The sequence below is a fragment of the Macaca fascicularis genome, chromosome 12, assembly GCF_037993035.2.
Source record: "Macaca fascicularis isolate 582-1 chromosome 12, T2T-MFA8v1.1".
NCBI classification, from domain to species: domain Eukaryota; kingdom Metazoa; phylum Chordata; class Mammalia; order Primates; family Cercopithecidae; genus Macaca; species Macaca fascicularis.
In genome coordinates this window covers 40024777-40048828 of record NC_088386.1, presented here as the reverse complement: position 1 = coordinate 40048828, position 24052 = coordinate 40024777, and the positions used below count along the sequence as shown (strand labels likewise).

Here is a 24052-nt window from a genome sequence, read left to right as displayed (position 1 = left end):
GTATAATTAGTGCACATCTCTGGATTTGGGGAGGAAAGTGACTTGATTTACATAGGGTATTGTTTTTCCTAATTAATTGTAGTCTGCCACATATTTGTGTGTGATTGCTTCATAAATGGTTTACAAATTGTTAAGAAGTTTATGGATATAGAGAAATAATATTACAGCTCAATAAATAAACTTTTACAAGTGTAGAAGAGAAATTTTACATTAAAATGTGACTTTGTTTCTTCATCCTGAGAGAATGAATTTTTTAAAAACACATTTAAAATCAAGCATTAGATATGCAAATATGTGTTCAGATCAGAGATACCAAAATTATTCAAATGATTAATTATTCATCATAAAATGTCAATTAATAATTACGAAGCAGAAAAGGCATCTTTCTAATGCATCTTTATTTTTCTTGGCCTAAAAAGGGCTAAATATACATGTTCAATTGACTTCTATCAAGTTTTTAAAATTCAACAAAGTAAACAAATTGTAAACAAGTGCAAACTCTGAATTTTAATGAGAACAACAAATATGCCCAAAACGAAGGGAAGAGCAAAAAATAACAATAAAGAAAACAAAACAAAACAAAACAAAGACAGTTATGTCCATGACATATGCGGCCTCATGCTCACTCACCTGCTAGGTAATGGACAGAAACCTAGCCTAGCCAAGAAAACAACCCAGCAACCCAAGTTGTGAATTTGCCTAGCAATGTGCCAAATACGTGACACTATGATGCTTCTCTCTGAATTGATCAATCTTTGTTGGGGTTCTGGCGGAGTGTTTTGGGAATTTTTTACCCTTTCCAAATAGTCACCAGAAGAAAAGCGCAGTTTAAGTTTCACAAAATTACCTATTGTAATTTCTAAAGTCTGTTAAAAAATTAAGCACTGCTAAAACATGGCTGTAAACAAACTTTTTCACATTGCCTTAATTCTAAAGAATGCCCCTATGCCAAGCATTATGCATTTTTTCCAGGAAGAGTATATCTTGTCTTTTAAAATTATCAGTCTGAGTTGATGTAATAATATAGAAGAATAAACCATTATGGTCACTGAAATATTGATTTATTTTATTTTTACTTTTATTATTTTACTTTTCACTGACACCTGGTGAACTTGTCGTCTCTGAGACCCGGGGAGTTATTTTAGTCAGGGTGTCCCCGCCCTCCTGCTGGTAGATTAATTACACATTAAACGTTGTGTTTTCAAAACGAAATGATAAATCTGGACACATAAAAGAGGCACAAAAAGAATCACAGCGAGGGAGAAGAGGGGATGTTAAGAAAGAAAACAAGAAATTGCAAAAGGGAGATATCAGATAGAAAGGAGAACGCAGGAAATGCAACTGGGAAAGAATTTCAAGAAAATAAGGATAAAGGGCAGGGAGGGCTGAAAGGAGGGCCAGAGGGAGGAAAAGCAGGAGGGAGATTTTTGGTTTTCAATTCCCTGGTGAGGCTGCTGGCGTCCGCGCCCTCAACGCCCCAGCCTTCCAAGTTGAGGCGAAAGCCACCTCTTCGGGCCTGCGTCGCATCCAACTTACTCTAAGTTTTCTGGTGACTCCTACGGGGCCCCTTTCCGTACCCTCCGGCACCCCCCCTCCCTTAGTGAGATTGACAGTCGCGTGGAGGAGGCTTTTCCAGGCACAGCCTTTCTCATGGTAATCAGCCCCCAGCATCACCTCCCGGCCGCGGCTGCGCCCGCTCGGAGCGCGGCTCGCGGACCCCGGGGACCGGAAACAGGGCGGCGGGCGGGGAGCAGGCGAGCGAGCCAGGTCAGCTGACCGGGCGGCGGGCGGGGGTCGCGGGATCCCGGGCGGGGACAGGTCTGGGGGAGGGCGGTCTGGTGGGAGGGGGCCGAACACCGCCCCCCCCACCCCGACGCGCTCCTCCGCCTGTGCAGCGGGGCCCTTCCTGGAGATCAAATGCAGGGACCAAAGCTGGCGGCAGGGGTTGGGGCGGGGTGGGGGGGAGGTGGCAGAGCGCGCGGAAAATTGGGGACAACAACCAGACCTGTTTAGCATCAATAAATTAAGATGCTCATTTGGGTCCTGAAGTTTGCTGGTTCCTGTCAGTGGAGACGTTGGCAAAAGCCCTGAAGCCGAGACTCAGCCTTTACTTCAAAAAAATAAAATAAAATCTACCCCTCAGCTGGCCGCCCTGCTGGGGCCAGGTGACGTGCGAGATTCCACAGCCTGCGGGTCTCGCAGCAGGGATGTTAGGGACGGTCTGAGCTTCTCTGGTCCTGTTTTGGTTTTGTTTGAAAGGGCTTCTCAGAGAGATGCTCCTGAATTTTTTTTTTTTTTTTAATAGACTTTCCCCTCCTATCCTAGGCTCAACTCCGAATGGATTGGATTGCGAGTCTGCACGTGAGAAAACCGTTTGGCTTGGCTTGGACCCCTGCCGCCCCCCACCCCCTCCACACACACCCAATCCAGGGGTCCCCTTTATCACCCTTTGCTTGCAACTCCAAAAGAAGTTGCCCACCTCCTGAGTCACAACACAAGGTCGAATAATTCCTCTAGATGAAAGATCAGTTCCATTTCAAAACGAGAATAGGTTCCTTTTTTTATTTTCTCCACATGGTACAAAATAAACAGAATTTGCTTTAAAAAAAAATCATTAACTGTGGCCAAATTCGAATTCCTTCTACAGCCTGTGTGTTCAAGGGCAGAAACATTGTATCTCTTCGGGCATCTGGGCCGCCAAGCTGAGCGGGGGGAGGGGGGAGCGGCTGTGAAAGTTGAGGAAATTGACAGACTGAGAGGTGAATGGGGGGACAGGCACCAGGTCCTGGCTGGAGGGAATTGGAAAACAAAAGTGCATCCTTCTCACCCTGCCTGAGTGGAGGGAATCCTGAGGGAGGCAGTTCGTTTTGCCCATGGAAACCCTAAATAATTATTTTCCCCCTTCAATGTTGATTGCAATATTATTTCACATTTCCGTGTATCTGTTGTTTTAATCTCTTTCGTCTGCGCTAATCTGGAAGTGGATTATTAATGGGGAAGACAGAGGAGGAGAGATTCATTTGCAGGACTTATTTTGCTGTGTGAGGAGCCGAAAGTCAGCAGCCCCCAGTCCTCTCGACTTTTCTCTGCGTCCTGCGCTCCTGCATCCCCCTGATCCCACGATCCCCATTGTCCCCGACCTGGCCCTCGGACTGAGGGAGTGTTCGGAACAAATTTATATTCCGGCTTCCTCCCGACCCCATCACCTCTGCCACGTTGGGAACTCTCTCGGCCAAATGCCTGGGGAGGGGCGTGCCAGTCAGGAACGAGGGCAAGGCAACCTAGCCGTAGCGCTCACCCCTCGCGGAGACCCCTCTCGTGCCACCATCCAAACATCTACCTTCATGGGAACCTGGAAGACTGCTTTTTCACCCCAAACTAAATACTGGCCAGTCGGAACTCCCAGTGCTAAATGTTGGGGACTGCCTCCTGCCACTTGAACGATTACTGAGTCCAGGGTAATCAGATGATTAGGTGTTTTTAATGGAAATACTTAGGTTTTTTTTTTTTTTTTTTTCAGTCAGATCCTAAGTAATCTGACATTTAATATACATAATAAAGACAAGTGTTTTGTTAGCTATTCGATTGGATCCTTTGACCTGAGGTTATGCTTGTGTGTGTGTCTGGGCTGCAAGCCTCCAATGGCTACCTGGGTGCCTGAAAAGGAGTCTTGCCTGGAACCACTCTATATTCAAAGGGTTCCTTCTTCCTTAGGAGTGGGAGAGGGGTGGCTGTAAAGCAAGCTTCTAGAAAAAGCTGGACTCCAATCTTTTAAATTAAAAAAGAGGAAAAAAAGGAGGAGGAAGAAAAATGGACATGAGCAGTGGTGCTAAATCTCAGAAGAGGAACTTGATAAGTCACACATATATTTAGTATAGAGATATAATAATGAAAGAAATGTAAAATATAAAATTAAGAATATGCCTGACCCATGTTGAAAATCTTTGATTTTATTTATTAATAATTTTTAAGCTGAAGATCCTGAATGCCTTTCTTCTATAGACACTTTATCTGTGATGGGGTGGGGGGAGAGAGTTAATTTATCCAGTAGCTATTTTCATTATAGTAAATACTTAAGTTAGGAAAGAGGTGAGTCTGTAACCAACTGTGAAAATCTACTTTCTTGCATCCTAGAACAAGATCTAGCTGTGGTCGTGCTAGGTAGCTATTAACCCCTCCCCCGCCCCCGCAAAAAAAAAATACAAAATACAAAGACGTGTACCTCTGGGAGTGTGATGTGGCAACCTATGTGGTGGCTTGTCCCTCCTTTGAGTGCAATTGCCAGTGACTCTTGCATTCAAAGCCTTGCTTTAGGCACACATTCAAAGCACAGTTCAAAGCAGTTTATCTTAATATAGTGTTGGATCAGGGTATTATTTGTTTCAGATTTCATCAGACTGGAAACAGGAGGGTGTAACATATTTAACAATATTAAAGCTTAAAAAGTGGTGTGAGGCAGCTCTCTGGTCCTCTTAACACCTCCACCTTTACCTTTCCGAAGGATCCTAAATGCTGTGAGACTAGAAGTTTATTTGTGCTCTGAGGTTCTCAAGCACTTTCACTCTTTAGGGGAAAAAAAAAAAAAGTCTCACAGTTATTTAAGAAATTGAGCCTGAACCATCCGAAGATAGGAGATTTCTTCCTTTTCCGATAAATGCCTGTGCTCAGCATCCTCAAATTTGGCTGTCTTTATTTACTTCTATATTAGTTCCAATTATGTGCAGTGTAAACCAGCTTTTTGATTAACAAAACAGCAGAGCATTGGTTAAGAACACTTAAACTTCAAAAAAATTCCCCTGGGAAGTGGGCTCTGAATTGGTTAATAATGTGCAGTACTTGCTAAATTGCTGACTTCCAGATGTGGAAAATATCTTTCTTGTTTAGGACCTATGTAACCTGATTGGATTACGACAGAAGCGTCACGTTGGAAGCTTTTGAGTGATTATTTAATTAACCATACAGTAGAAAGCTGTATTCTCCAGGAAATCCCTTCCATATTTGCATAACCAATCCCTTCAGAGCAAAGGTGGAGTCTTTTCTTTTTAATTTTACTTTAATTGTAATATCAAAAAATATATACTCCAAAACTTAGACCCCATGCCGTTTAATATCATGTTCTCCCTTCCCTGCTAAGTTTCTCTATGGCCTTTCTCTTTTCTCCTCCTGCCTCCCTACACATTCTCCCTTACTTTGTAGTGAGGTCTCCCCGAGGTGTAGAGAGATTCAGAGATCGGCCAACCGAGTGTTCTATGTTAATTTACTTAGAAACCCTTTATTAAAATGCCAAACTACTTTTTAATATTGGGATCCAGACCAGAAATTCAACATGCACACACCCTAACACACATGCCCTAAGATGCAGCTCTCATGAAGCTTTTTTTTTTTTTTTTTTCTGGCTCTGGTGCCTAAAAAGAAAAAAATAATAATAATGGAAAGGGCAGTGAATTTTGTTCCAGAAGCTGTACTGAGATAGCTACACAATTTGATGTGCATCTCAAATCTGGTCATTAGAGATATCTGTATAAGAAGAGATGATCTGGATTGAGGACCCGGGATCTTTCCCTTTAACTTTCGCCCCTTGGAGTTCTCCAGTTCTGTGAATGGTGTGCACCGTTTTCCGCCCTGTACTCTGTAGGATTTAGTGATGAGGATAATGATGCCAAAGGCTTGACGGGCGGGGGGAGGGGGGGGAGAAGGGAGGGAGGGGGGAGGGAGGCGAAGGCGAAAGGGAGGGAGAGGAGGAAGGGAGGGAGGTGGAATTTCATTTCTTCCACTAAAGCGTTTGCGGAGACTTCAAGGTATAATCTATCCCAGATCCTTTCCCAGAGAGAAACTTGGCGATCACGTTTTCACATGATGCTCACGCTCAGGGCGCTTCAATTATCCCTCCCCACAAAGATAGGTGGCGCGTGTTTCAGGGTCTCTCGTCTCTCTCCTACAGAAAAGAAAAAGAAAAAAATGTCATTAGAAGAGGCGTAACACGTCAGTCCGTCCCCAGGTTTGTGTTTCCTGGAGTGGCCGAAAGAGATCAGTTCTAACCTGCTCCGCAGGAATAACGGTCCTGCCTCCCGACACTCTTGGCGAGGTTTTTGTACAGTTTGCTCCGGGAGCTGTTTCTTCGCTTCCACCTTTTTCTCCCCCACACTTCGCGGCTTCTTCATGCTTTTTCTTCTCACCATTTCTGGCCAAAACTACAAACAAGACTTCGCAGGTAGGTTTTTTTTCCTCCCCTTTTCTCTCTTTTTATCCCTTTTTGGTGTGCTCGTCCTCCATCCTCCTTTTCTAATTTTCTCATTTTGAGTGGGGATGTGAGTCTGAAGTGAGAAGGGGTGTCCGTGGGTATGAATTTCAGGTGGGTTTAGCTTCTTTGTGGCAAGCTTTTCTCAAGAGTGTCTTCTTCGCTTTCTCTTACACTTACACTCACACTTTCTCTCCTTGCTTTTCTCTCCTTTTTCCCTCCCCCAAATAATTTCCCCTGTACCTGTCCATTCAGGTAACCTAAGGTGCCCTTTGCTACTCAGCCCAGGAAAAGTTTTATTGAGAATTATATGGCTGGAATAAAAACTCATCAAGGGGAGAGGTCCTGCTCTATTTTCGCATCTAGTTCCAATTCATTATATTTAGCAATTAGGACTTGGCAAATACCTGTTAATAATTACAAAACTTGCTCAGTTTCAGACCTACAAATTCGGGGGCAAGTCTTTCTCTTAGACATGGCAGTTCATCCTCTCCCACCGAGAAGGCTGTTTTCTAAGCAGAAAGTTGTCTGTTTTTGTCTGCTTAGCGAGTTTCATTTCTTTATTTCATTCTTTGTGTGTGTATGTGTGTGAAGTAACACCTCACTTCTGTGATTATAAATAAAGAAGTGAAAGTCCTCATGGAACTTGAGTCGTTTACCAAAGTGGAGGGGGGGCACTACAGCTGGGAAGAAAACTGCTGTCAGGATATCAGGGTTTTAAATTAGGATAACTTTTAAAATTGTATTTTAAATGGCAAAGTAATATAGTCATGGATTTAATAGAAGACACATACACACATATATCCCATTCTATACTTTGGCACTGAAAAGTCGAGAGAGAGATAGCAGGAGTTCCCAGGAACAGTGATGAGCCCGGCTAACATGAATGTGTTTATCTCCCACCTACTGATATATTTTACATGCTCCCCCTGTAATGATGAAGGCAAGATTACTAACTCCAGACTTAGGAGTAACAGGCAAAGATAAAGTTTACAGCACAAAAGCCCTGTCTCTTTTACACACACATGCCCATAAAACTAGCAACTTACTTTATTAAACATGTATTTATATGCAGTCGTGTGTCTCAGGATGAATATAGACAGGCCAGCTGTTTCATCCCAGACACTTGTGTGACCATTTCTTTATTTCAGGATTTCCCCTAACAATTTCAAATCAATAGGGCAAGGAAAGAAATGATAAAATGTGTCAAACTTAAAAGTCTCCTACTATGTATGCCTACGTAAATTTAAGGTGCTTTCTAAAATATCCACTTCCCCTTCTCTCTGCCCCCCTCCCTTCACCCTTCTCAGCAAATGTGTGGAAACTGATACTCACTTTCCAGGTTTTCTGCAAAGCTTCTAGCACAGGAGACAATAGGTGCGGGGCGTGGGGACTGAGTGTGCCCGGCAGAGAAAGGGTTAATGGCCCTTGTGTTACAGTTTGCATCTGTTACATCTTTTATAGCCCCCTGTTTAAACTAATCCTCGAGGCACAGCATCTTCCCAACCTCCACAGAGTTTTCAGGATTCTCCTCCTCTCCTGCCTGCCTCCGAGGTTCCCCTTCTCCAAGTTTTGACAGTTTCAGCTGAAAAAATGCAGCGCCTCTCTCGATTTTTAGGTACAAAAGTTTCGAAGCCAGAAAGGATACGATCATTTAGTAGAGCTTAAAAGTATTGCCGTAGTGGTTGGACTTTCTCTTTCCTTTCTTAAGGGGGAAAAAAAATCTACTGGAACTATTTCAGGGAACCAGTGTGGGGGAGCATGTGTGTGAGTGAAGTGGGGGGAAATACTGTAAATATTGTCAAAGTGGCGAGGGGGGGGTGGGGTAAAGGACAGTGTCCAAAGAGGCTTGTAATTATATTTCTTATTGCGGCGTAAAAAGGGAAATCTTAATTTGGGGGCGAGGGTGGGGGGAGGAAGAGACAGTGCCTCGATAAACTCCAAAAGGGGAGGGGAGGGGGCGCTGGGCGAGTGGGCTTCCTATAATTACTATTATCAATTTGCCCGAGTGTGCTTCATCCAGGGGCTGTTTCGAGTTGTTTGTTTGTTTGTTTCCTCTGGGAAATGGGGGGTGTGTGGGGGGGGATGAGAAAAGATGAGAGTGAAAAGAAAACCTCGCCTCACCCCAAGTTCCCGAGCCGGGGGCTGAGGACTTTTCGGAGGAAAGGGTCCGCCTAGCCCTGAGTCAAGCGGTCTTACTGTACCGCCGTGTGCATTCCCTCATACGGTCAGGAGTTATGACTCATTTTGAAGATGTAATTCTTGTCTCTCTGATCCCCTCGCGGGTGCAACACACCAAACAGTAACAAACACAAAGCGCCTCGGGGCCAAGGCTGGGGGTGGGGGGCGGGGAGGGGGCCGCCGAAGTTTCGCTTTGGCGTTGGGGGGCGCGGATGGGTGCTCGCCGGGGCCCTGGCCCGGCTCCCCTGGGCGGCCCGCGCGCGTTTCAATGGGCGCGGGCGATGCCCACATTGTCGCTGTGTTTGGTTGCTAGATCGAGCCTGCGTGCTGCCGAAGCAGGGCGCCGAGTCCATGCGAACTGCCATCTGATCCGCTCTTATCAATGAAGCAGCCGATCATGGCGGATGGCCCCCGGTGCAAGAGGCGCAAACAAGCCAATCCCAGGAGGAAAAACGGTAAGAAGCGGCCCGAACCAAACTTTTCCGGGCCACTCCGCGGCTCGAGACCCAGGGAGAAGGAGGGGAAAGGGAAAAGGAACCGAGGCGGCGGCGGCGGCGGCGCCCAGGGCTCGAGGGCGAGCCTCCCTCCGCGGCCGGCGCCGGAGCCCGGCGCGCGCGGCTGCTGGACCGGGGGGAGTTGGGGAAGTGCCGGGCAAAGTGAGCGTCAGGCGCCCGGGGGTTCCGAGCGCGGGGGGTCCGGTCGGGGCCCCGCACCCCCAACCCTTCTGACCCCCTCAAGCCCCTGCCTCCGCCCTCCCTCCGCCTCCGCCTCCCGCTCTGCTCGCGCCCGGCCCGCCGGGTTTCCAGCCGGGCTTCGGGAGCGTCCGGCTAGGGCAGGGCGGGGGCCCAGGCACTGGGTCGCGCAGGATCCCGGGGCGGGGGCGGGGGTGGCAGAGAGACTGCGAAGGCAGGAGAGGGTAACTGGGGCTGCGCCTCAGCGAGGCTTAAAGTTTCTTGCCGGAGTCGCCCGGCCGCCTCTCCGTGCGCCAAGTAACGGTCTGCGGGCAGCGGGGCCCGGCCCATCGCGCCCAGACCCCGGGGTGGGAGGGAGTCGGCCGGCCCCGCGCGGGGTCCGGTGGGGTCGGTGATGGCTCGGGGACGGATGACTCCTCTCCAGCAGGCTCTGGTCCCCCGGCCGGGGACTCAAGGAGTCACAGGGCGCAGTGAGACTTTTCCCGGCAGTTTCTACATGGTCTGGAGGAGCCCGTTATCCAGGCTGAGTCAGGAAGGAGGAAGGAGATGGGGGTTCGAGGGGCACACGCGATCAGAGGTGGGATATTAAGGGGGGGGTGACAGTTTGGTAGGTCTATCTTGGAGAGAGCCAGAGAAGGGACGAGGGGGGAGAGAGAGAAACAGAGAGAGAGGAAGAGAGTGAGAGAGAGAGACCCCCTAGGTATTACCCCAAACAAAATCGTGGGAATAAAAGAGAAAAGTGATTGGCAAGACCGCGGAAGGCGCCTGGGGGAGGGGAGAGGGCTGGGGACTAGCGAGGGTGCCGGGGGTGGGGGTGGGGGAGCTGACGGAGGATAACTGAGTTTAAAAAGAAAGAAACCAACCCCCGAAAACAAACAAGCGAACGAGCGCCAGCCCAGACTCGGAAAGGAAACTTCTCGCTCCCCTCGCTCTCGCCTGATCACCCGGTGCCGGGCCGCGTAGACGCTCCCGAGGCAGGCGCGGGGACGCAGCGCCCACCCGGCCTCCCGGCCTCCGCAGCCCCAGCCCGCGCCTCTCGGGGACCGCCCGGGCCCACTTGGAGCAACTTTCCTCTAGAGAAGACAATTGTGCGCGCCCCCGGCCTGCCCCAGAGCTGCGCGGCGCGGGGAGGGGGCGGCTGGGGGCGCAGTGTGAGGTGCTGGAAGGAGCAAAACACAAAGACGAGAGAATTTTGATTAGAGACAAATGATGCTTCTCTCTCTCTCTCTCTCTCTCTCTCTCTCTCTCTCTCTTTCTCTCTCTCTGTCTCTGTGTGTGTGTGTCTAGGTTTTGTGTGTGTACGCGTGTGTGTGCGTGTGTGTGTCTTTTGCTTGTTGTGGTGGAGGTGTTGAACCATATGGGGGAGTGATAGAGGAATTTTAGTCAGAAACTGTTCGTTACGTTATCCTGCCTTTCCCCTTTGTGCTGTCTTTGATCTATTTGCTTGGCTTAGTATTACAGAAAAACAAGTACAATAATATATTCCGAGCTGCTTCCCCAAGATTCAGTTCAGGCTGCTGCTTTTTAAGTCTCTCCCTCTCTCTTTCTCCCTCTCTCTCTCTCTTAATTTAATTTTTTTTTTCACTCTGGTGTCTGGCATTATTTAAGGTGGTCCTTACACAGGAGACCTCCCCTTCCCCATCTCTGAGTAATTTAGTAGACACTAAAATTACACCTAATGTCCCCCTCTCCTCTCTTGTGTTTCCTCTGTTCCTTTTATTAAATGTTGGTTATTGATTTTCTAAAATCAATGTCTGTTGTGGGGCTTTTTTCCCCCTCTTACAAGTATCTAAAGCACGTTGCTGATCAACTGGATAACAAAAGCTTTGTGTCAAGGAGGCTTTTTTCCCCCTTCTCTTAAACAGTCATTTTTTTGAGAGAAAAGAGAATGAGATTTAAAACAAGGCTCCCAGAAGTGTTCTTTTGCAGGGAAGACTATTTAAAGTGTGCATTTCTTCTTGCCTTCCTCCTTCGGGATTTTGCCACCGTTGACCAGCCTGGCCCTAGCAGTGAGGTCAGGCCAGAGCCCAGGTCTAAGGAAATAGAGGTATCCTGGCTTCCTGGGAACCCCTGAGGGACCTGGCAGAGAGGGAGGCCCGTTGGGGGCTTCGCAGGTGGAATGGAGTGCCAGAGATGTCCGCAGTCATGGACACTGCAAGTATTTCCCCTCCACCCAGCCACTAACTTGGGAGAAGCCTCCACATTCCGAAGTGGAAAGTTGAATTGCACATTTTAAAGCATTTAGCCCAGATCCTGCACAGTTAACATCAAGCCTGTCTATTGCTTACAGCTTCTCTAACTTTGACTGTTACCTGTCTCTTTTTCCAAATAAGCTATGGGAAAACATGCTGTATATTGGTTACTTGTCAGTGTTTTTCACTGGGTTTAATCTGACTGAGCAATGTTCTGGTTTTGAGAAGCAGGTAGAAGAGTGCTACCACCCCACCCCTTTTTCATTTTCTTTCTCATCAAACACGTATCCAATGCCTTTCCCTTTGGGAATTGCTAGGATTTATCTGAACTGAGTGGATTTTTCTTCTTTCCTGGATTCATGGAAAAGATGTCACTTTTGAGCTTGTGTCTTTGCTGATAACACTAAATATGATGATGCTTATCAAAATCATATAGAAATTCCTGGACAGAAATAATGGCAATAATAATCGTAGAAGTAGAAGCTGGAAAGGAAAAAAAAGATGGTCATCCAGGAACCTAGAATGGCACTTTATATAATTTTAATGAAGTCAACAGTGTATATATAGACTAAGGCGACAAGGAGATAAAACGTGTAAAGCAGTGTGTGTGTTTGAAAGGCTGCTCAAGAACATGGGTTAGAAGACAATGCTGTGTACATTTAATAAAAAGGAAAGGAGAGGGAGGCAGTTGAAGAAAAATAAATGTACAAAGAGAGAAACAAGTATCTAAAATACAACCTTCCAGATTCTCAGGCTAGCAAGATGCCTGGCAGAGGCAGTGCCAGGGCCAAGTTAACCCATAGCGGGCAGTCAGTCTCCTTTCCCCCACATGGAAAGGATGAAATCTCTTCCCAGAAAATAAGATGTGCAGGAGGAAAGAGGGAGTGGGGTGAGGGGGAAGGAGGCAAAAAGCGAGTTGCCCGCAGACAAGAATGTGTGTCGGTTTCAAGAAAGTTCAGTCAGATGATCCTCAGTCGCCTGACTCACTTTGTAACACTTTCACTGAAGCTGGAGAGGAGGGGGAAAACCCAGCCCCCCTTTTTCTTTCCCCTGATTATACCCCACTATCTCCACACAGCCTTGGAGTCAGAAATGAGCACTCGGAGCGGGAGATGCCCTGCTGCTGCTTGCCACCGGTGCGGCCCATTTGTAACTTGCAAAGTTTGTTGCTTTTGCCCCTGATTCGGGCAGCTGGTCCTGGGATGCTCCTGCTTCCCTCCTGCCTCCCACGGAGCCCGGGAAGAGGGGTCTGCCTCCCCATCCCGCCTTCCAGCATCAGTCTCTGAAAAATCTCACAGATACATGCGCGTTGTAGCAAAAATCAAATCCGGAAACTGCTTGTTTCAGAGAAAGGAATAAAGTTGTCTTTTAAAGGAAAACTGAATTAGGAGGAGAGAAAAAGGAAATAGAAGAAGGAAAGAAACGTTAAATTTGATTTTTCTCCGGAGTTTCCACTAAAGGGTTGGGGACAGTGTGAAGAAGAAGGGGAGCTTTTTACAAATGCTTTTGGTCTCTGAATTTCAGTGGCAAAGAACAGGGATCAAGTTGAATGTTCTCAGGGCTTTGGATCCTAAAGGAGAAACAATCAGAAGAGCAGAAATGATTATCCCTGTTTAAAATAAGCCCTCACTCTTTACCACTTCCTTAAAGGAGTGGAGGTGCTAGTAGTGATGGTTAGAGGCAATGAGGGACAGAGAAGTTGCCTCCGTTTCAGAGATGCTTAAATGAAAAGGAAAGAAAATGCAGTCAACCCCTTCTCCAGGAGGTGACTCCTAGCTCTCCTTCTTGAGAGGTGAAGTTGGGATGGGCAACGAGAGTCACACACACTTAGGAAAGTTTCCTTCGGATCACAGTCAGTCCAGACTTGGTTATCTTTGCAAAGTGTGGAAATCTTTGGCAAGTAGCTTTCTTCGTAAAGTTGATGAGCTTATAGGGAGCCTGTATTGCTGACTCTCAAAGCACTCGGGCAGCTTGTGTGGCAGGTACCAGTTCTGAGGGTGCTCCAAAGATATCCATCTCCATCCTTTTTTCTCTGTGGAGATCTTCTGCAAGTTTTGTCATGCTGCACACACACAAGGCTGGGGGCTATGTATCTAGGCTGATCTATTTGTTTTATTTTGGTCTGGAAAAACTAAGCCAATTGGGGTGGAAACATGCTTTCCTTCGTAGCAGAGCCAGTAGGCTGGTGGTGTCCATAGAGTGACAGTCCACCAGGAGTAAGGGTGGGCTGAGAATTTTAAACTTTACATTGTTTCTCTGTTGCCAAATAGAAATAAATTCACATCTTCAACCATTTGTTCTCAAATAGAGTAAAACCATGATGAAAGTTCCCTGCTTAACTGCCATGTCATAGGTTTCAGTGTTTCCCTTCTTTCTTAATTTGCTTAAAGAAAATTCCAAGAGGTTATTAAAGACCTTGATGCCATATTGAGAATATTTCCTGGGAAAAATGTGTATCTACCCTGAAGGTAGGAAAGGAGGGCGTTGCTAACCTCTCTAGCAGTGCCGCGTTTATTCTAAGATGTGGGAGATTCTTTTCCTTGCAACAGTTTTTGTCATCTGCATTCTTCCAAGGCTTTTAAGGTGCATTTTCTTCTGTGTGAAAGGAAATTCTTTGTCCTTTTCCTCTCAGCACCGTGGCTTCCCAAGGTAGACACTATTTTGTGCCTGTCACAGAGAGAGGGAGTGCAGGTTTGCAATGCTCACAGACAATTGATTGTCTGCCCTAATGTGTTTCATTTACATGTTTATAACGTCAATGGTGCTGGGGTGTCCACTGTACCATTCATTCCCGCATTCCCACAAGGGGGCAATTGTCTGAATGGCCAAGTCAGACACCTTTTTGATTGCTCTTTGGTTGTCTTTTCAGAGCAAAGAGATAAAGGAGGAAAATCTGTGATGCAGAAACACTAGTTGAAAATATACAGAATTAAATGTCACCACAAAAGCAGATGTTAACATAAGCCCAAATATGCTTTTTAGCCAAGATGTGAAGGTTGAAAAAAACAATTCCGAGCAGAGGAAAGGATAATTTAAACCAATAAATATAGCCCTATTTCCCCTCTTTATTTCTTTTCTGTCTTTAGCAATCAGAAGATGAAATGTAATTTTCCTTTTCATTTTTAAGCCTTGAAACATCCAGGCACCTCCTCATTATTTGTATGTTTGCTGTGATTTGTGAATTTTGTATGTATTTACATAGCTGTGTTTATGCCAACAGCATCAGCTTACCACTTGGAAAATCTATTGAATGACTATTTGGGCTGTGGGGAGGGTAAACTTTTAAAAAGTAAGATCCAAGTATTTCTTCATCAAGCAGTTTTTAAAAGGAAAACGATAATAATCAGTAGGCTCCATGGAAGCCTTTGCCTTAATAGCTATGTGCCAAATACTTTTATCTTGGGTGACAGTTGTGTCAGAGCGAAAGCTCTCAGGAAAAGTGTAACTAGTAGTTACAAAGTAAATAAAGGATTTCGTTTTAAGGTGTTCTGTAGTGTTTTTATGCTGTGCATGTGCATGTGTGTGTTTTGTCTTGTGTTTCCTCTGAGGGAGGTAAGAAGAAAAGCCATCCATGCATGTATCTTTTGGCTTTTCTCTTCTTTCCGTTCCCCCCTACATATTATGCATATATGTAGCCCACATGAATACACCTGTTTAAAAGAAAACCACGGTTCAGATGGTGCCTTGCTGGTTCATTTAGGAAACACAGTTATTAGAAGTTGGTCTGATTTCGCGTGCGGTCCATGAAGAGAGAAAATATCAACTCTTGTGTCATCTGGTGGGAGGCAAACGGGGGAAAAACTTTTATAATTTTGTAGTAAATTAGAGAGGGGAAAAAAATTGCCAGTCTGTGAAAAGATTTTTGCCTCTCCAGGAAGACACACACACACAGTAGCTGCACCGTTAGCTGAACCCCTGACACGGCGGTCTTTTGAATGCCTTAGGTATGATTTCACTTTCGCTCACATCAATGCTGACCTGAATGCCTTTCATATCTGATCCGCTGTGTCTCTCCCAGTAAACATCCCCTGAGGGGAGAACAAAGAAAGGAGCTCTTCTTCTTCTTAATCACAATTCAGCCCTTTCACCGCCGGCAGGCTCCATTTGCATTCTGCCACAGAAAGCCAAGATGAAAAGAAAGAGAGAGAGAGAGAGAGAGAGAGAGAGAGAGAGAGAGGGAGAGAGAGAGAGACAGGCACAGGGTAGTAGCTGAGTAAAATAACTTAGGTGTTTGTGGCTGTTTGTTGGGCTTCCCCTAGTTACCAGCCTTATATAGCTGATGCTCCACCAGGCCCTGTCCCTCCTGACAGGCATATAGTGTTACAAGATGGCATGTCTGTACTATTCATGGCCACCCGCTCAACACTTAAGGTAAAAAGTGTCAGGAGGGGATCGAATTCTCCCCCAGAAGCCTGTTAGATTTGGGGTCAGGTGTGTGGACTTCCCGCCCTTAAGTGCTGCCTACGATTTGGCTTTAATAAGTCTGACTGTTTACCAGCGGACCAGAGAGGTGAGGGCCCTGGGGGTGGGAGGGACGGGCGAGCTGGAGACTGGGCCCCTGGTCTGGTTTCAGTGACGGGTCCTCACACCCAGCCTGAACACACTGATAAATCCTCAGGAAAACTGGAAAAGACTTTCCTATTTTTCCCCCTGACTTTTTATGATAATTCATATTTTCAAATGAAAGGGGAAAAAAGCCAAGAAGAAACTCTCAAATGAGCCAAAAAGGAAAAAAAAAAATTCTCTGAAAAGAATTTTAGGGGGAAAAGTTGTGCTATTTTAAAAAGCTTTGAGGGCTGTAAAGTGCCACGTTTTTCACACCTTCTCCATACTTTTTTTTCAGATTTTTTTAGTATGTTTAACATTTGTGAGATGACAGCCTTTTTGTATCTCAAACTGGATGCTTCAGGATTTGTAGGGAGGGGTTGGTGGTATTCACGTTCTCTTGTGAGAGAAAGTTTGTGCCTAAAGGCCTCCTTCCTGGGAACTGTTTAAACCCTCGCAGGCAGACCTGTCAGGTTTTACTGTGTTATTTGCCACCATTTTCAACATGCAAAAGTAACATGCAGTTAATGGTATTGGAATGAGACCACAGCAAGAGCAGAAACCTCTCGTGACAACTTTTCAGCGACATTATCTTGCTCCTACACTGTCTTGTCTTTTTCTTCCCCTTTCTGAAACCACTTTTGAGATACCAGTAGTTTTCTCCCAACAATTAGATTAAGGATACAGTGCACAGTGCACTCACACACACACACACACACACACACACACACACACACACAACTTTGGAAGTGCAATCTCTTCCAACAGCAGAGTGAATGATTTGAAACAGGGGCTTTTCCAGTAGCTCTTGTGGAAGATTTCACTTATAAGAGCAAAACTAACGGATATATTAGAAGTTGTATGCGAACATGTGACACAGATTCCTGATTTTTTTTTCTTTTTCCCAGAAGATTTACAGAATTTACAAAAAGAGATTATCCCTACACCTTCCACCCCTCCTATCCACCCCCATGACCCAAGCAATGAAGGATTTAGGCAGATTTACTTCAGTAAACACCTTTGGACACTTGGGGGGAAAGTGGGAGTCTGTTTGCAAAAGGAGGCTTTTGTTAAGTGAGGTACTGGGATAATGCTTTACCAGGCAGCTGTGATATTAACCTACCCAGCAATGCGGGAACACTCTTTAACTCTTTGAGTGCCTGACCCCTTGCGCTCAGCAGATAAAATCCTGGCTCTCCAAAGACACTCAGAATTCTGGCTCTAGCAGTTTATTATTCAGACAAGTCTTATAGGCATGAAAACTGTTCAAGCTTTTAAAACAATGTGGTTTAATTAGATGAGGTGGACTTACATTGCTCATAAGCCCTCCAAATGGTGGTTTATAATTGGCAAGGGAAAAAAAAAAGATAGAAAAAAGGAATCAAGGCAGCACATTAAAAATTCCAGGAAATATCTTTAGAAAAGCTATTTTCATTTCTAGCTTTTAAAATATTAGACTACGGTAGCTAGAGGGAATGAAGCAGCTGGGGCCTCTCTCCTTCCTATAAAAGACACCAGAAGTTTGTGATGAAGAAAGGGGCTTCAATTTGAAAAGCTATGAGAGGCCAGTTCGGACAGTGATACGATCTCAGCCTTCGCATCTTTTCAAGGGGGAAGTACTGCCTATCTGTCCAAACCTGGGAGGTCATGTGAACCTCAGAGTCAGGGCCTCAGGCTGGCCGTTACCAACTTGAGACTTTCCAAAGCAAGCAGAGAGGCATTTATGAGGAAGGAGTTAATGGTTATTTTTTGCTGGGCACAAGAATAACTTTACAGGTGTTGCATTTGGGCTTAAATAAGATTGCCTTATTTAGTTTTGAAAAAGAGTGTAGGTGTCAACATTCGAGCAGCCACAAATGTGTGAGAAAGTAAAGGGTATGAGACATGACGGAATTAAAGGTGTTTGCTATGTTGTTACACCGTGTGTCAGGCTGCAAGCTCCCTTTGTCACAGCCTCCTGGTGATTTGACAGCGCAGATCTACTTCCCTTCTAGGTGAGACAGCATTTTTAAACTGGAGTTATAAATATGGTACGCCCTTCGAGTTGCACCCTGCCTCCCAGATCCGTGAATCCTATTTGAAAGCATCTTGCCCTGAGACACAATGAACAAACGCCCGTATACAAGGAGGCTGTGGGCTCGGGGGCCTGGGCAGCGCCAGCATCACAGTAGCTGGCATTGACTGTTGTTTGGCAAGAAGGTCCTCTGCCAAATCATCCAATAATTAAGTTTTATGTTATTTGTATGAACGACCAAGCATGCAGTATTCCTTTTCAAATCAAAGGGAGGCTTAAAATTACTTTTTGAACACTTTCAGACCATGGTCAGGTCACAGTTTGGGGGCTGAATTAAAATGATCTCATTCATGATCTAATTGAGGTTGGCAAAACCTTAGCAGTAGCAGGAGTACATAAATATAAATCAAAGACCAAAATTTAGCAAATCATATCATTTGCTAGAAATCTGCTCATGAATTATTCTCCGATTGCCAACCCAGAAGTTAAACTTTGTCTCCCCTCAGCAACAGTAACTGCGCATATTTTTTCAGGCTTCTGACAGGAAAGTTAGAGGATCTGAAAAGAGAAAGGAGAAGGAAGATGATCACTGTGTCATCAGATATTGTGCATTTGTGACCCAAGAAACTATGAGAACTGATAAAGCCGTGTACGTTTACAGTGGGTGCTACAGCCTTGGTTAGACATTAATATGGGTTTCTGAAAACCAGACTTTGGAAGAGCAGGCAGCACAGACACATTAAGAGTGTAAGGGGAGCAAACGTTTCAAGAAGGGTCTGATTGTACTTTGCTTTCATTTTATCAATTGAGGAATGTAATCATCATAATGATTCATGATTATTTACAAATTTAGTTTTATTACTGAGATGGGCCCAGGGATTCAAATTTGAAGTAGTGGTTAGAACTAGAAGACAATACGGAACTGTTAGTGTGCATATTCAGGTTAGCTTTCATTCTTTCTTTCTTTTGAATGCTGCTATAAAATTAAGACTCCAAATAACTTTTCCTATAATCTATGGGATTAAATGTCATATTCTATTGTATCTAATCCATTTTTAAGTTGTTCTGAATTTTTCTTGGTTGCTGTGTGTGATTTCATCTTAAACCCACACAGCACTTTACTATAAACTAGAAGAGGTCTAATTTTGCAGTTGAATCTTTTGAAGTTAAAATTTTAAATCCTGTGTAAAAGAAGATATTCTTTTAATCAAACAATAAACACAGAACTGGTAACTGGTCAGTTGGCCACCTTTATATATCACAAATATATGAAAGTATATTTTTAAATCTATCAGGATAAAGTAAGGTGGGAACATTGAAAAATAATCTCAGGTGAGAGAGATAGATGACCACATTCTTTTGGGAACAGGTATTTGTCATTAATGATTTCCTAAAATGTATTCTACATAAAAAAAAATCTGTAATGGATTCCTCTTTAATAGTTATGTTGCCCATATGACAACATAGTGATTTTTGTTCTTTATATACTGTTTCTTATTTTTTTTATAACTCTAGGAAAGGTACTCCTGACAAGGTGATAGTCACTGCCTCCTCCCAAATAAGAAATAATCAGTAATAGATGAACAGATTAAAATATTGTGCTATATAAAATCTGAGACTTTTTTTCTTTCTCTCAAATGGATGAGTAAATTTCAAGGAATTCAGTGTCCAAGTGATCTATAAAGGTAATATATATGTTTCACTGTTTCTTAGTTTAAGAAAGTATTTATTGTCTTGCATATCCAAGTAACTGTAATCAAGGAAATTGCAATTGCCTATTCTTGGAAGTACCTATGTTTCTATTTTAGACACCATGAATATCAATGGAAGTGTTTCACATCATGAGAATTCTTAGTTTTAAGAGGTGAGGTTTATATATAAGGAACTCAGTAAGCTGTGTTTTCATAATAAATAGACCCATTAAGAGGGAAATATCTCTGAGCAAAACGGTTGTCCTCTAAAGATTTCCCATCACCTTTACTCTGCTGATGGGAATTTGAAAACTAAATACAGCCCGTGTGCACACATTCCCACATGCACACAAACACAAATGCACCCTAGGATCCAAACTCTGAGAATTTTCCTCTTTAACTTTCACTACAGTCATCTAGCTTGTAAATGAAATACACTTAAACAAAAATAGTAGAGGCGAAGAATTAATGTAGATTCTTGTCTAGTAGGATTTATTGTAGGGGGGAAATGTGTTCCCTATGCCACATGACTCTTACGAAATTTACACCTATTAATCTAAGCTTTAAGTGTATTATTTAGGATAAATTACTAGCTTTGTGCTTTTGTACTGTTTTCTCGCATTTTCCTTCAGTATAACCAATCTTAACACAGATTATCCTAAACTGATTGCAAATTATTTTGGTTTTTAAAACAGTATTCTGGAGTCCTGAATAAAGATGGTATTTTAAAGTAGTGTTTACAACATATAGAAGAAAAAAGGGTGCGGGAGATTTAAAACTATACTGAACACTTAGAAATGTGTGGAGTTTTATACTTGTGCAGATAAGTGTGAGGTAGCCTTGCCCTGTGAAACCAAGACCACAAATGATACGTGTCAGTAGGTTCTTTGATAGGGCTTCTGGCCACAGTGTTTTTGTGCTGTCAAACTGCTATGTTGAACAAACACCTCCTGTGGGACAGAGTGATAAATGCAGAGACAGGCTGGCTTCAACCAGTCTCAGCAACCTCCTCAACCACACCCCCCACTCCCAGCCCACCTCCCACCTCCCACAATCCAGCCACCTCCCATCCCACTTTGCCCCTTTACCTGAAATTCACATTTATGTAGAGGTGCCTAGGGTTTTTTTAAGGTGTCAGTGGTGAGTAATTGTTGATACTCCCCAAATCTTATGAATCAGTACTCTGAAACTGCAGGCAAAGTCCTTTTTCTGGCAGGCTTTATCTAGTCTTTTTAAATGGAACTGGACTGAGCTTCTAAACTTTTGCCAACTTGAACTTTTTCCACCTTTGCTTAATCACTTGAAAACCACTTGCTTTCCTTGTCTTTCCCCCAGTCGCTTGAGTTTTATTTTCTAATGTTCAAGCTATTACATTGTGCAACACAGACAAAATTTTGCCTTAAAAAATCCAAACACTATTACCTCCTACTTTTCACTTTCTAGCATTCTTTTAGGGCTAACATTTCAAATGTATAGTCAACTGGATTTTTGTGGGTTTTTTTTTTTTTTTTTTCTTCTCTCTCGAAGCCATTATTCTCTGGCTAAAACCTGTTTACTGGTGCCTTTGTGTGTGCGTTTTCTTCCCCCTACATTAAATGAATTTCCATCTTCTACTTCTGCAATCTCTAAGAAATAGATAAACCATTATATTTTTTCCCTGCTCGTATTTTAAAGTGGTGATCCTGACAGCAGGACGATTATTGCACTTTATGTTTTAGTGGATGTTTGCTGTTGCTAGTTACAGCAACACTTATCATAAGACAGCAAGAAAAGAGTAGTCCCTGGTAATTAAAGTAATGAAATATTCATTTACTCTACCTTTTCTGTAGTCTCACAAATTAGGCTGCTACATTTAATGCCTGCACTGCCTCTGTTTTTATTATAATGGCAGCTTTCGCATCTGCAATTAGGACTAATTCTGACAGTTACAATTTCTGAGGGATGGTAAACAGTGAACGAGATGTGCAGCAGAGGTATTACACGTGAAAAGCCCTTGTCTCTTTAACCTTGTTGTTTTTTTTCTCGCAGAGGTTACCTTTTCCCGATGGTGCAAAATCGACTTGACATAACTGTTCATCAGTTTCAGGGTTTTCCCTGGAGGTATTTGCATCAAATCAGCCCAGTCAAGCTTCAAGTTGAAATTGGCAGGCCAGAAACTCACAGGGTAGAGACTGGAAAAGAGACAGCCAAAGTACAGGCAGCAAACTGACAGCAGCAGAGTGAAAGACAGAGGGGTGGGGGGAGGTTGAGAGCGAGAGCTTTTCAACTTTAGTGTGCGGGAAATCTCAGCTCCTCCTGTACTGATCTCAGCAGCACCGTTTCCTGAAGGAGCTTGAAAGGTTGAGATTCAGAACACCTTCAGATAATTCTTACCACTAGGGCTCACCAGCCTTGCTCTGGGGGTGTGTTCTCACTTAATCTGATTGGATGCCTAAAGAGGAGTGGGCACACTTAATTAAACGGAAGGAAAGTTCTGAGGCACCTCCCCAGCACTTATTAAAGCTTGAAAGCCAAATCTCATGATCAGTGTTATAGAAGGAAATTAAGGTGGTTTGGTTTTTTTTTTTTTTTCTAATTGTTAACTTGTAGGAAAGTGAACAATCCCTGTCTTTACCAGGTTTGTTTTCTTGGGGGTTCTCTTCTGAGCAGATTAAATGTTCACAGAGACTAGAGCTCAGGGGACTGTCCATTCAAAAGCTAATGCATTTTGGCTAACAAAAATCCAGTACAAGTAACAAAAATTATATTTGAAGAGCTACTCCTTTGAATAACATGGGTTTGCAAGTTCTCTGTCAAATAATGCCCTACTATCCTGGTAACATAAGAACATGTATTAAGTTGTTTAAAAGGTCAAAAAACATGGCAAAACCTTAAAATTTCTAAGATACTCAACTTTTACTCTCAACAAGATCACTTTAAGAAAAATTCTATGATTGCAAAACTTTTATAATTGCTTTTACAAAGAAAACAAATATGAAAAGTGTTTCCTTTGCTTAGAGAACATTTTTTCTCCTTGATGTCTTAAAAAAAAAAAAATTGTCATCCTTCCCTGTCTCTTCTAACTTTGGAGTGGGAGGGGGCTGGTGTTTTTACTAGATGATTTAAAATCCTCCTCACTTTCCAACTAGACTTGGGGGTCGAATAAGCCCTTGCTTTCAAATCGTCTTCTAGCTCTGTGTATGACAGGCATTGGCTGATCTGCTGATGCCCATTCGACAGGCACTGTTGAACTAAAGTGGTGTGACGGCACAGTTTTGTTAAGCTGTGAACAAAGGGCTGAAGATGCATTGCTGGCATCATCCATGTGCATATTGGCCTTGTCACAGTTTTGCTTGATTTAATGCTCTGTTTATTCCTAGATATTAAAACTTAAATTCTGAACAATATGTTTTCAAATACTACATACCAACTTTATTTTAAAAGCTTTAACTTGGAGGACCCTAGGGTCCATTTGCTCATCCAGTTTCTGTGTAGCCAACATTAAAACACAGCTTTGGAAATAAATAGATTGCCAGTAGCCTCTTAGCTGTTATCCATTTAAAAATGGGATTCCAGTCTTTAAAAGTCTTATTAGGATAAAAGATTTATTTTTCTTTGATCATTGGTTGAAAGTCATTATTTATTTCCAACACTGGATTGTCACATAAATTCCTAAGGAAGAGTTACCTTGTGTGTACATAGTGCAGTCAGAGTAGACTTTTTAAAGTGACAAATTACTAAAGAGATAATCAGTAATAAAAGAAAGCATTTATAAATACCTGTAAGGGTAGGCATATCACCACTGACAGAAAAAAAAAAAAAAATCCAGGGAGTTTATGTTAAAGTGAGCCCTATTTAAGAGATAGCAGAAGAATTAAGATTGAGACTTGAAAATAAAATAATTGTTATGAAAATCCCTGTTCCAGAGGCAACAGCTCACCCATCCAAAGAAATCTTAAGTTTGGTACTAAATTTAGATTCCAGCATCCCGTTGAATGTGTCTTGAGCTTTATCTGTGCTGGGTTTTTGTTCCCCCTCCGCCTCTCTTTCCACTCTTCAGGTTTGCTTCGAGTGTTTGCTAAGAGATTAGTTAGCAAGTTTATATTGAGGAGGTAGCCATGGGAGGCAGCTCTCTGCTTGAAGGAACGCGCAGTGGGTCAGAGTGAGAAGATACAGGGAGCTAAGACTGACTAAGGCCTGGGATCAGGTACTTTATTTTCTCTCAAAGACAAACCGCCCGTAGAAAGGTTGGTGGGATGGCATCTGCCAGCAGGAGCACAGATGTTACCACTTTTAGAAACTTCCAAACAAGCATTATTGCTGGAACAACTTTATGAAAAAAAAAAAAATCTGCTGCCAGAATACTCCCTTTTCATTATGTAAAGAGGCTATAATTTGAGATATTCAAGGTTATTTTTACTTCCATTCATAAAACAGCATCTTTCTTGAGAGCTGTTACGAGTTAGGTGAGGAAGGTGGCAAAGGAGAGAAAAATACTCAGCAGCCTAAAAGTATTGCTG

The 24052-nt window shown here is 43.7% G+C and overlaps 1 protein-coding gene and 1 long non-coding RNA gene across 6 annotated transcripts in view; one reads left to right on the top strand and one right to left on the bottom strand.

Annotated features, from left to right (window-relative positions):
- Window positions 1–5250: 5250 nt before the first annotated feature.
- LOC141408171 (uncharacterized) lies at window positions 5251–6590 on the bottom strand. The gene is made up of 2 exons (XR_012421096.1): window positions 6040–6590; window positions 5251–5935 (listed from the first exon to the last, which is right to left on the bottom strand). It is a non-coding gene; the product is annotated as an uncharacterized lncRNA (long non-coding RNA).
- ZEB2 (zinc finger E-box binding homeobox 2) overlaps window positions 6031–24052 on the top strand; it is a 132463-nt gene continuing 114441 nt past the window's right edge. For 4 of the 5 annotated variants that reach the window (XM_074009045.1, XM_074009047.1, XM_005573107.5 and 1 more), the window contains exons 1-2: window positions 6031–6211; window positions 8733–8874. In XM_074009045.1, the coding sequence (XP_073865146.1) occupies window positions 8802–8874 (73 nt within the window). In that variant the 5' untranslated portion in view covers window positions 6031–6211; window positions 8733–8801. The remainder of the gene's footprint in view (window positions 6212–8732; window positions 8875–24052) is intronic. The other variant, XM_065525455.2, reaches the window with a different exon arrangement.